The sequence below is a fragment of the Thermobia domestica genome, chromosome 8 (genome assembly GCF_964235325.1).
Source record: "Thermobia domestica chromosome 8, izTheDome1.hap1.1, whole genome shotgun sequence".
Classification (NCBI taxonomy): Eukaryota; Metazoa; Arthropoda; class Insecta; order Zygentoma; family Lepismatidae; genus Thermobia; species Thermobia domestica.
In genome coordinates, this window is record NC_137461.1 from 60,236,683 (window position 1) to 60,249,680 (window position 12,998).

A 12,998-nucleotide genomic window follows, 5' to 3' on the forward strand; every position below is an offset into this window, starting at 1 on the left:
GCAGATGGAACAAATCTGGACGCTCTACGATAACACTGTGCAAACACCTTGCGTTTTAGTTGTTCTTTCTGTAGTCGGGTTTTCGTTTGTTTTCACTTTAATTCTTGTACTCTACGGAAAGAAAGGAAATGTCCCTACTGTGAGATTCTGCTCTTTGGGCCTAGTAATGTCTGAATTTGACATCTTTGAGTATAGAACTGACTAGTTAACATATAATCTACAACCATGAACATAAATAAACAGAGGTTGGAGCCATAAGAAATAAAGACTCTTACATCTACTTATCTATGTTTATGACTGTACAATAGTAGTACTTATGCCCGTTCTCTGAATTATTAATTATAAAATGATTCAAACAAAAAATTCTTGCATCAGGACAGTCTTGGGAAGTAACGTAACGCAAGTAACGCGTTAATTTTAAGTAACGTTTCCTAGTAACGCGTTACATTTTTTCCAAAGTAACTGTAACGGTAACGCGTTACAAATTTGTAAGTAACGTACCTAGTTTGCGTTACTTTTTTCGCGTTACATTTCGGATGAGTAACTACAATATATGTATATATTTTTTTCGGAAACAAATGTTTCTTTCCTGTAAGTGAATTTCTCAGAATGAAACAATTGAGCATGAACTACGTATGTCAGTGACCGACAGTCACCGACACACAGAGGAACAGATAAGTTCATAGTGTCACTTGCTGTTTTTGGAAGATGACAGCCTCAGGGAAATCACGTGTACTGATTGCAAGCACCTGGAAGATTTGGTCGTAGATTTTGACAGCTCCAAATTAATACATTCAGTGAGTGAACTAGGACTGCAATGATACCGGTACTCTATTTTACTTTGGTGTTGTTTTTATAAAGATGGAGAACGAAAATATTTTACCGTTCGAACATTTGAAAGAATACTTTTTTCTTAAGAGCTGAGGATGATGGTGGACAGAATTTAAAAGTAAAGTGTCTGAAGTGCCCCGGCGGAAAATATCAACAACTAGGGTGCCAAATTAACGATATACAGTAAGGGGTTAATATGAATAAACTGTTCTGATGAGAAGGCTTACTTTATTACTAGACAATAGTTTGCTGATGGTATGTAATATTGAAGTTCTTTCAGATCAGTTTGCTTATCCTAGAGTCCCGTTGATTATAGAGATTAAAACTAGCTTTAAAAAGCATGTATCGATTTTAGAGTTACTGGCAAGTTTTGATTCACTCCCAGTTCATGTGTTCTCATTTTATTACTTTTAGTGTAATGTTTCTCTATATTCTGTATTTTTAATTTTACATAACAACATTGTTATTATTATATAATTAGTTCAGCAGAATAATAATAAGCAACCATTTTTTTCTTACGTATAAGGATGAGCACGAGTCAAGATAAAACTCGACTCGACTCGAATTCAAGTCGAGTTTCAAGTCAAGTCGAAGGTAATATTCTCGAGTCGAGTTCCGAGCCGATTCAGTTTTTCGCGTGGAGTTTCGAGTTCAGTCAAGCTTGATAAATGGCTCGTTCGTTTTAACTCGTCTTGAAATCATGGCCTGATTACACTGGAAAGCGAAAGCCATAAGAAATGTAAGCTAAGCAGTAATATGGAATACTTTTAGTGCTGCTCACGAGAGGGGACACTGCTGCATTTCGTCTCGTCTCGATAGCTAGACCACAAGAGATCTCTCGAGAGACCACGAGAGATAACAAGCTCAGCTCCGCTCGGCTCAACTGAAAAGATGGCTCGAGCCGGCTCACTTGGGGTGAAACATAGACTCGAGCTGGATTGGTTGGGATGAGCCATCTACTCGGTTCGACTCAACTAAGCCGAGGGTTCTAGCCGAGTCGGTTGGGTGAGTTGTTGGCTCGGCTCACTTCTTGGTTCGGGTCGATAGTGAATGAGCTGTGAGCCGAGCTGCTCGAGTCGTTGACAATTCTAAACCCGGGCCGAGCAGTTTTGAAGATATTTGGCCAGTGCCCTATAACTTTTAACAGTGTTTGGCTCGAGCTCGAATACTCAACCTAGACCCTCAACCCAAATTCAGCATCTCGTGAACAATGTCCTTGACTCCTAGACTTCACGACTATCGAGGTTGGCAATCAACTAGTTTTTCAGAATTCAAATACAAACCGCCTATGTTTCATGTTTATATACAGTGTTGTTAAAATTATTATTATTATTATTATTATTATTATTATTATTATTATTATTATTATTATTAGTATTATTATTAGTATTATTATTATTAGTATTATTATTATTATTATTATTAATAATAATAATAATAATAATAATAATAATAATAATAATAATAATAATAATAATAATAAAAGTAGTAGTAGTAGTAGTAGTGTCATTGATAATAATTATATTGTCTGTGTAATATACTTGACGAGAGTACTCGAAACTACATACCGGATTTGGCTCGACTCGACTCGGAACTCGACCCCAATTCGAGTCGAGCTGGAGGATGTTTTTCGAGCCGAATTCTCAGGTCAAGCTCAAAGATGTATGTTTCTAGTCGAATCGAGTTTTAAAGAAAACTCGCTCGAACTCGCTCGTGCTCATCCCTACGAGTAACGCAGTATGGCATTTTATCAATGTTACATTATATAAAAATGTTCATATAACAAGTAAAAATTTGTCCTTGCATTTACATAAAGTGATTCAGAAGTGCAATAATAATAATAATAATAATAATAATAATAATAATAATAATAATAATAATAATAATAATAATAATAATAATAATAATAGCGGTAGTAATAGTAGTACGGAAAATTGAAGTAATTTTTTTCACATAAGTATCGGACCTATAACGCGTTACTTTCGAAGTAAAGTAACAGTTACTTTTTTGGGGCAAGTAACGCGTTACATTTTAAGAGAAAGTGAAGTAACTTGTAACGCGTTACATTCTTACAAGTAACTTACCCAACACTGCATCAGGAACAGTGAATACGTGCAAATGTCTCACAATGACAAGTGCTGATTGCAAAATGGAAAGTGAATGCACTCGGAGAATCGAAATAAAGATGAACATTTTGACCGGCCGCCATTTTACACAGGGTAATTTTAGAGAGTCGAGACTTGTTTCGTCCTTTTTCATTTCCCAACAGCTTTCCAACGATATGCCACTTGATCTCCCTTGCCGTTTGAAAATTTTGAATAGGACCCCATCTGGGACATTGCGGGGACCCTGGAACAAATATTTTTACTGTCAATAATTGTACTTTTGAAAAGACGACACACCTGTTTTCCTATTTCGACATCTGTCTCACCGTTTCAAGTTTTATGGGGTGGCCAAAGACTTTACAATGACGTTTTTGCTGACATTTTGACCGGGTGCCATTTTGCACAGGGTAATTTTAGAGACTTGTTCCGTCTTCTTTCATTTCCCAACAGGCTTCCAACGATATGCTACTTGACCCCCTTACATTTTGCAAGTTTTGAGTTGGACCCCGCTGGGACCCTGCGGGTGGCAGTGGGACAACATTTTTTGTTTTGATTCGTTGTACATTTAAAACGATCAAACACATGTTTCCCTATTTTGGCATCTGTCTCATCGTTTTCGCTTTCTACGGTGGAAACGGATTTTCTGGACACCCTACATATTCATATAACTCGCACATTCGGAAAATTTTTATTACAGTTTCGTAATAGGCGTTATTAGTGCTTTCGATTGGTGCATAAACCATCTTCCACTTCGATATATAATCTCCCTCTCTTTCCTTGTGAGTGGGAGGAAGCGGGGGAGAAACCGGCTTCTGTGTTGTTTTCTCACCGTTGCCAAGTCACGAGAGATAAGTTTCACACTACGCGGTCGCAAGTTAGAAAAATTCCAATTTAGTTTAAGGAATTAAGTAAGAAATATATTTTAAATAACGGGCAGATTGAAAGGGTTCTGGCGTGGCGTCCCTGGTTTGATCCGAGTTCGCACCAAGTGGACTTTATGACGGACAAACAAAGTGTGCGTGAGCTTCCTCGGGATTCTCCCGTTTCCTCCTACTTTCTTCATTCCACCATTTCATTCATTCCTCATCATCATCGTCTCCTTTACCCTACATAGCATAATCGTGGGACGTAGAACTGAGATTTACTTTCATTTCGTTGAAAGGGTTCAGGGCACCGACTGTTGCACATAGCTGGTCTATGTGTTAGTCAAGCTAAATTCGACGATGCGTGGTCAGCACATCAAATCTCAAAGACAGTTGTTCAAGCTTTCATAACTAACTGGTCACTTCTATTTCACGTAGCTTTCTAATTTGAGTCAATACCAAAAGGTTCGCTCTCTACCGGAAATCGTACCCAGAACCACGTCAACTAGCGAAATGCGCTAATCATTTGACTATGTCATCTCTAAATAATCAACACTACTTTTGAACTTAATATGCTAACGCCCAGGCATTTTAACAACTATTTTAGTTACCTGAAATTCTGATTCCTGGGAATTCCTTGTACTTTTCGGATCTTCCCAGGAGCCTTGTCCACAGAAGAAAAAAATACAACTAATAAAATCACCAAGCAAACATAAAGAACGGAAATCTGACGCAACGGTCAACAACCGACAAGGTGTTTGCACTGCTTTACCTTGGTGAGTCCCTTCCTTTATATTTTCTTGATATTTTCATTCCTTTCACTGCTATCTTTTATGCTCCGTGAACAAGGCTCATGGGGAAATTGAAAAATTTTCAAGTGAAAGGAATTTTCAGAACTCAGGATTTTCAGTAGGTGAAACACACTTGAACAATTCTACTTGATTATCCGGCATTAAGAAACATGAGCGATTACACCACACCAGAATAATTATAACAAAATGCCATTTAGCATTATTTAAGAACCGCAGTACTTCGTTTACTGCCAATAAGTTAATAAGTTTTCCATTCTTCTTCAGAGCAGCTTAGCTTCGCTAAATGCCTCCTCACACAGGGAAAGGAACAAGTATGGAGAAAATAAGAAAAATTTAAAAATTAAGAAAAATCTTTAAAAAAGGAACATAATGTTGAAATGCATAGTCATGTGGTAACGTAGTGGTGTTATCAAGGCAGGTCAATAGGAGCGCAGGAGCGAAGCAATAATGAAAAGAAAAACTTGCATGATAGAGAAAAGGATTGAAAAATGATAATTACAACAGAAAATCTAATATACAGAATTGAAGCGACTATGATTGTGACTTCGTCACTCTTGAACCACCCCCGACCGATCTCGATCAAATTTTCAACATAGATGAAGTTAGGACCTGGGAAGCTTTTTATTATTTCGGAATGGGAAATATATAAGAATAAATAAAACTTAATTACCTCTTGAGCCCCCCCCCCCCCCCCCGGCCGATCTCTTTTTTCTTCTTTTCTTTAATCATTTCACTTTGACAGTGCAACTTAGGGGAAGAAACAGGTATTTAAAAATGACTGAAAATTACCAATATTAGTGTCGAATCCATAGTTTTCGGGGTCACTGAAACTAACAGTGACACTTCCGATGCCGTTTAAACCCAACTTCAGCCCCCATTACCCTTTATGTCCAAAATGAAACGTATTTTCCCCATGCAAAGAACCAGCAACCTGCTAGTAATACATAAATAACAAAAAATTAAAATTCCGCTTAGGATTTCTTTGCTCCAACACCGTTTCCCCACATATCATTTTTTTTTTTACCTTTGCTAGTTCAACTCATTTTTCCTACATACTTTTCAGTCTCCATTATTTTAAATATTTTCTTGATGCTCTTCATGAATATTATTGCTTTTTGTTGACTTCATTAATTTATACATTATTATTCTTTTGTCTTCATTTTTTCCTTTAGTATAACGTATATAAATTTTTCTATTGATTATTCCTTTGCTCTCCTGCACTCTTTATCTACTCACCCACCCCATTAGTTTTATCTTCAATAAATTTAACCTACTATTAGCCTCGCAATACTTTCCATGTGACCTTGCACCCAATTTCCCCTCTTCTTCACTTCGTTTCTATCTAATGAAATACGTAACAAAAGAGTTTACAGTGCATCTTGTTTAATTTGTGTGATAAGGTTTCCACTATTTTCTAGTAATTCATTTATGTATATAAGATGAAGAATATTGACATAAGTGTAATTTTTTCCATTTTTGCAGGATTAGGATTTTTTTTTTTTTAATCTGACTTATCCTTTCATATATAGAGTGACACTAGTTAATTCGTACCTCGTGTTTAACTCTGTTCACATTACACATAGTCTTAAATAGAAAATGAATCAAGTTACATAATGAATGTACTGGTGCTATATATATATATATATATATATTTAAACGGAAAGCGATAATTTTTTTTATATTATAATCATTATTATTCAGATTTGGACTTTCACAAAAAAATCAGCTTTTATCTTTTTCCTTTCTTTACGAAATGTCAACTTCGTCCATCGTATTTAAAATATGATGGAAATACAAACTTTATACATAGAGCATATCTCTTTTTCCCTTTAGAGGGAAAGAAAATTGGTCATGCTGTAGTAACTTAACAATTGTAAATGCTCTCTTAGTGAAATATTCAACTTCCACAACAGACTGAAAATCTAATTTTTCTAATGAGTGTGTATCTTTTTACTGAAATTCATAGCGAATGCATTAATTAAAAAAATAAATAAATAAATTCAAATATTTATATACAATGTTTTATTCCCCGGAGAATGACGTTCAAATGGAATTCTTTATATAAAACCGTTCTCGTCGTACTTTCAACACCATTTCCATAATAAAACTTTCTCGGACAGTCTCGAAACAAGATTCTTCCTGATTTCTTTTTCCCTCATTCCGAATTTGCATTCAAAAAATAGCAAAATTCCATTTATAAAATTAGAATTCCGGTTTGAATATACCTTGATTGGTTTCTTGTAAAATTTGAAACTTTCTTATTTAGTAGACTGACTTACCACAATACTTATTCAGAAGGGATGAACGAGCTTATCCTTTTTTTTAAAGCGAAGCAGACGTTTTAAAAGGAAAAAACGGTTGAAGCAATTTTGTGTTATTTTAAAAGTTAGCACTTCCTATTTTACAAAATTTGACTACATCTGTTTGTGGTCTTGTGTAGCGTAGTCGCTAACGCTCTCACCTTTGATGCGAGCGGTCCCGGGTTCGGTTCCCAGTGGGGTTTATCCTGGGTTTTTATCATTCACACCAGACAAATAAATGCTTGGATGGTATCTAATAAGTACCAGGTCGCTTCCTTCACCATTCCTTTGTTCCTCCCCAATTCCTCGGGCAATGTAATCGCCGATGGACGTCATCCCTCGTAAGTGTGACGGCATAACATGGCCATAGATGCCTAAAGCCCAGAAATCCAATTCCTAATCTTAAATCTCTACAGATCTGTTTGTTTTGGAAGCTTAAAATAAAGTCATTAAATCACGTACATGCGATTTACTACGTCAAGTTTTCGTTTCATGACTAAGTACATTAAGAGTTCAGTTAAATGCCTTTTATGAATTAACAGTCTCATCTTGAGTATACATACCAAGAATAGTCACTGTAGTTACCTTTTTCGGTGTTTTCTCTTCTTCTTCCTCCTCCTCCTCTTCTTCCTCTTCCACAGGCTCCCTCTTAATTGTAACTGGTTTACCTGTTAACTGAGGAGTTCCAGTACTAGTACCACTCCTTCCAGAAAGAAAAGAAAGAAAAAATATTACTATCATCCAGCTTTTTATTGGGACAAGAAACAATTAACATTTTATGAATATTGTATAAACAGGAATTTGATTCCCTTTCCTTCATCTTTTCTCACCCATTAATAGCCATGATTTGATTTCTTATCATTTGTAACATAACTTCAAAAATATGAGAATGTCTCCATAGGAAAGGAAAATTTTAATGTATTAAAGTTTGCCAAGACTTCATTTTGAGAATTATCAAGTATGTTATTTAATTTGCATTATATTAATCTTCCACGTTTCTCATAGTAATCCAGTGTGTCCTAACCTTTACCGTAAGACTAGTTACGAATAATAACCTTTTAAATTTAATGTTCAATCATCGAGGGTAAGGGAGATGGTGATAATTCTTGCTCCTGGCAATTTTCAGTGCAAAAAGGATTCAAGAGAAAATTTTTAACCATTAATGTTTATAAACAGAATTGTTAATTATGTAATTGCATTGTCCGTAATACCAAAGAATTACTAATAACAAGAGCAAGATCTTTCAAAATTGCAGACTTGCTGTTTTGTATTGTAAATTGTAAATTTGTAAAATTGTAAAAGAATTAGAAAAAAAAATTGTAAAAGAATAGTCACTGTAACAGTAGAGAGAAAAAATAGTAAATTGTACCCAAGCATCAAAAAATTAGAAAATACTATTGCTTAGAAATACAATCTAGCATATAACCAAGTATGAAAATCTAAGGCATAAACATATTAAAAGAACAAAATAAGTGAAAGAATTTCAAGGTGCCACTTACATTGTTTACTACAGCGAGTCTTCAATTATGAATTACCATTGATGTACTGGGAAAATTTTAAATATTACTAGTGAAAGAGAGTGTAAGCGTTTCCCACTTACATTTCTTTGTACATAGTCATTCGGAACAGGTTTTTTTTTAAGTGTAACACAAATCACTATATGAATTCAAGACTATACATTATACATCAAAGAGAGTAGTTCTGCAGAAAGTAAAGTCACCTTTTGAATTCCAACCGGCTTCTGCGAAGAACCTCCAGATATCATAATCCCGAAAAAATAAATAAATAAATAAATAAATTATTGCGTAAATACGCAGTAATTGTCTTAGTACTTCATTTATTAAAGAATTCGCATTACACGAACCTTAACTTACTATCTTACTTTCATTTTACTTACACAAACATACATATTTACCTTGATACGCCCTTGTAACTCTTACCATACAAATATCGACAGGAAATACTGTTTGGCAAACTCTGTGATACCACCGGTAAACAACATAAAATTGTAGTTTTTCAAATGGCAGTGTGTCAGATTATTACACATTTCAAATCTACACGTAACACGAAAATACACAATATCATTCACGTTATGCAGCGTTACAAAGTAAGAACGCTACAGTATCACAAACAACGAAAAACAACCTTGGTAATACAGCTACATCAATAATAACGCAAGTGAGGCTGACGGAAATGCACATCCAAAATACCCTAACGCCGAATACTACGGTCTTCATTTCACGTATTTCGAACGAGTAAAAATAAAGTTACAAGGAATTTAAACTTTTACTTCTTTCAAAGGATTTTATTTCGAAAAAGTGTCTACATAAATATCACAAAATCGAATTATGTGGGTGGATTCCAACAGACATAAGAATCATACTACCGTAATAGCAATTTGATATCTCAAACCGTTCGGAAGGTATGAAAAAATAGTAGAATTTGCTTAATATAGCAGGTTTCTAGGAACTTTCAGAAAATTTCTGAATTGCTTTGCTTCTATAACATTACAGCAATACATTTTGTTAGGTGTAATTACAATAAGCTCTCAGAATTACAAATTTTCAGCGAGTTACAAACTTTAAAAGTTTTTACCATATCTCCGGAGCGGTTTGAGATACCAAAATACTGTGAATGGCATTATGATCTTCACACCTATTGAAAATCATACATGCAATTGAGTGAGGTACTTATCAACGCAGTTTTTCGATACAAAGGCTTTTGAAAAAGTCCAATTTTCATCTCTTGTAACTTTATTTGCATTCATTCGAAATCCGTCATGTCATGTTCATAAATAATATTAGACACTAAAGTACTTTAAATGGACATTGTCTCCTCTGTTTCATTTGCGTTATTACTGTTGCAGAGACCAACAAAATTTGGAAGTTTGTGATACTGTAGAGTCCTTAATTTGCAACACAATAATAAATTTAACACTAAGTTTTTATTTAATACGTATATTTGAAGTATGTAATGATCATTGAAGGAATACGACTTTATAATGGGTTATCATCAATGTTAAGCGTGCGGTAGCACGGTATGCCAAACGGTGTCTCTGGACAAGTTGCAAGGGCGTATCAAGGTAGATGATCCACCCTATATTATATACTTGTATATAATGAGAGAGAACGAACGAATTTTGGCCTACAAACACACTCCTCTTTAATCCAGTTTACTTACCCGTAATAAGGACAGGATTGAAGCCAGTCTTCTGGTGTATTTTCATTGGGTTTTCCATATTTATCAAGAAGCCCTTTTTTAATGAGGTCCTTCTTCATCGAAGCCTGAAAATTACGAATGAAGCAATTTCTAAATAATTTCATTAACAATGTTTTAAACTACTACTTATAACTTAGCTCGTGCCAATTTCTAATCTGAGTGTAACATTCAAAACAAAATTACCGCAACAAAGAAGAATAAATTTAAAATAATTGGCTTATTAAATGTTGTTTAATATCCATATTCTACACCAATACTAAATAAGATATACTGCTTAGTACTAATCTCGCGATCGAATCGAGAGTCCACGCGCATAGAAAGGACGTAGTTAATGAAGGAAGGACAAATTTAAAATAAATTCCATTATTAATAATGATGAGCCACAAAAAGTATAAAATAAACTGAAATTTCTAATGAAAATTTCTACATTGTAATTCAACACAGGACGTACAACTATTTATCTGATTGAAACTTTTTCTCTGGAAACAATATTATATGGTAATAAGTGGTCTATACATTTATTTTATACAATCTACAAGAAATTATTATCTATTTGCCTTCTTTCCTATCCAATACGTTAGGCATTGAAATTTTAACATACTTGAAAGAAACAAGCAAAAACATATCTGTAAAGTATACTATTACATATTCTTGACTAAACTGTGGGCTAATGTCCAGGTATAGATCAAAAAAATAAATCTATACCTTGGGTCCCAAGCCCCATTTCCTGGGATATGTATCGCGCTCCATTATTACACGCTTAATCTTGGCTACGACTCCATGGTCACAACTTGCCATTGTGGCGGTTGTCATTAGTGCAATAGCTGCAAAAAATAAAATTAAGAACATGTTAGTGGAACGATCATGCAAGTAAATCTGTATGCAATATACACTATTATTATTATTATTATTATTATTATTATTATTATTATTATTATTATTATACGCAACGCAACATTAAGAGCTAATTATTAGTGCAGTGTCTACATATATAAAGGTAACAAAGGAAGTTCTGTCGCTTTTTCACCCACCACCTTCGATCAATATATCACCTAAGACGTACGTGGAAGATCAAAAATAGCTCCCATCAGCATCGACGACCTTCTGCCAACGTTCTGGAAGGCTATGGATTCCGTCACAGTAGAACTTGCAGGCTGTGAAGCAAAGAAGGTATCTGGTACATTTTGCACCTCTACTAGGGATTTGAACTGGCGTCCTTCAAGGTGATCGTCTAAGAAATGGAACAGGTGATACTCGGACGGTGCAATGTCCGGGGAGTATGGGTTTAATGCAATAGTTTCCCATTCAAGGCACAGAATGGTGTCCCGTGTCATCCTAGCCACGTGAGGTTTAACGTTGTCCTGTAACAAGAGGACCCCTTGGCGATCCTGAAGTACTGGCTCCTGAGTTTTGAGTTTTTCTTGAACACGGCTCAACTACTGACAGTACACAGTTGCATTGTTGCTCTGTCCAGCTGGTAGCAGTTCCTGATGCACGATGCCGTGAACAGCTCATCAAACACACAGGAGGACCTTCTTTTGGTGGGATGCTCATTTCGGCTGTTTTGGAACCGGTTCATGGGATGCTAATCAATGATGTTGGGTTCATGGGATGCTAATCAATGATGATGGTGCCGTGGAGCTTCGTACAGAACTTACTTCTCATCACATGTCAACACTGTATCTAGAAATAGCTCCCTCCTCAGACAAGACAGCAATGAAACATAGGTGTCTGCTCGCAGTGCCTTCTGGCCTGGTGTCAAAACATATGGGACTCATCGACTCATAGTGCATCCCAAGTTGATGGAAGTGCTGCCAAATGGTTTCTCCACTCACACTGAACTGTATTTCCAGTTCCTTATATATCTGGCCACTGCTCGCCTCAATTGCTGCCTGAAGATATTCATGAAATGAAATGAAATCTTTGAATTTTACGTCCCACGGTTAGGCTAAAGGAGACGGTGATGATGAGTAATGAATGAAATGGTGGAATGAAGAAAGTGGGAGGAAACGGGAGAACCCCGAGGAAACCCACGCACGCGGTGTGTCTGACTGTTTCGTCACCGTCCTTACACTTGTTAAACCACCACTGCATTGTCAGTGTAGTCATGACATCCTCACCAAAGGCCTGGCATACCTTCCGTCCCGCTCCAGCGGCTTTGACCCCAGTTTACAACGATATTGTATATCTATGAGATAAATTACTTCCATTTGCGTATCTTGATTTTGGGCAACGATGCGTAAAAGTACACAATCTGTTGAGTAGAAGAAGAAAAGATAATATGTTGTTGATTCTAATATATAAAGAAATAAGTTTTAATCGTAGTAGCTGAAAATCTATGTTGGTTTTAAATGTATAAACTGTACTCCTAGTTATCGTAACAGTAAATAGTTGTTTAAAGGTTGCTATGACGACCGAAAAAGATTATTATGAATGGAGTTGCGAAAAGAATAATAAAAAGGTAATAGAGATATAAGTGACTTGTCTGATTTAGAGTAATTTAATCTTGTTGACATATTTTAAAATCTACACGAACTGTGGGCTAAATGTAACATGTAAGAATAATAAGTTAATAATTGTTACAAGTTTGAACTCGTACAACATACACGCCCTTATGACGCTCTATGGAGGTCCCATGTTCACTCTGTCCTTACGCAAGTTCATGGTGTAACTGAACTGCCACAATCAGGTAGTATGTTGGGTATACCCATACCAAAACTGACCTTTGCCTTATCTCCATTTGCATTCAACTCACGGTGTGAGGGCCAATTGAACACAGACCTCCACAAAAAGCGACAGAACTTTCTTGGTTACCTTTATATATACATACAGAAATGTGAAGTAAAACTTCCTTGTGGTAGCTACCAT

General features: G+C 35.6%; 1 protein-coding gene across 2 annotated transcripts in view; it reads right to left on the minus strand.

Annotated features, from left to right (window-relative positions):
• Nop60B (dyskerin pseudouridine synthase 1 Nop60B) overlaps positions 1-12,998 on the minus strand; it is a 66,966-nt gene that overhangs the window by 4,965 nt on the left and 49,003 nt on the right. The window contains exons 9-11 of one of the 2 annotated variants that reach the window (XM_081768511.1): positions 10,836-10,954; positions 10,092-10,195; positions 7,497-7,614 (exon numbers count right to left, since the gene is read on the minus strand). In XM_081768511.1, coding sequence (XP_081624637.1) covers positions 7,497-7,614; positions 10,092-10,195; positions 10,836-10,954 — 341 coding nt within the window. Of the gene's footprint in view, positions 1-7,496; positions 7,615-10,091; positions 10,196-10,835; positions 10,955-12,998 lie in introns of those variants that run through there. The other variant, XR_014132670.1, reaches the window with a different exon arrangement.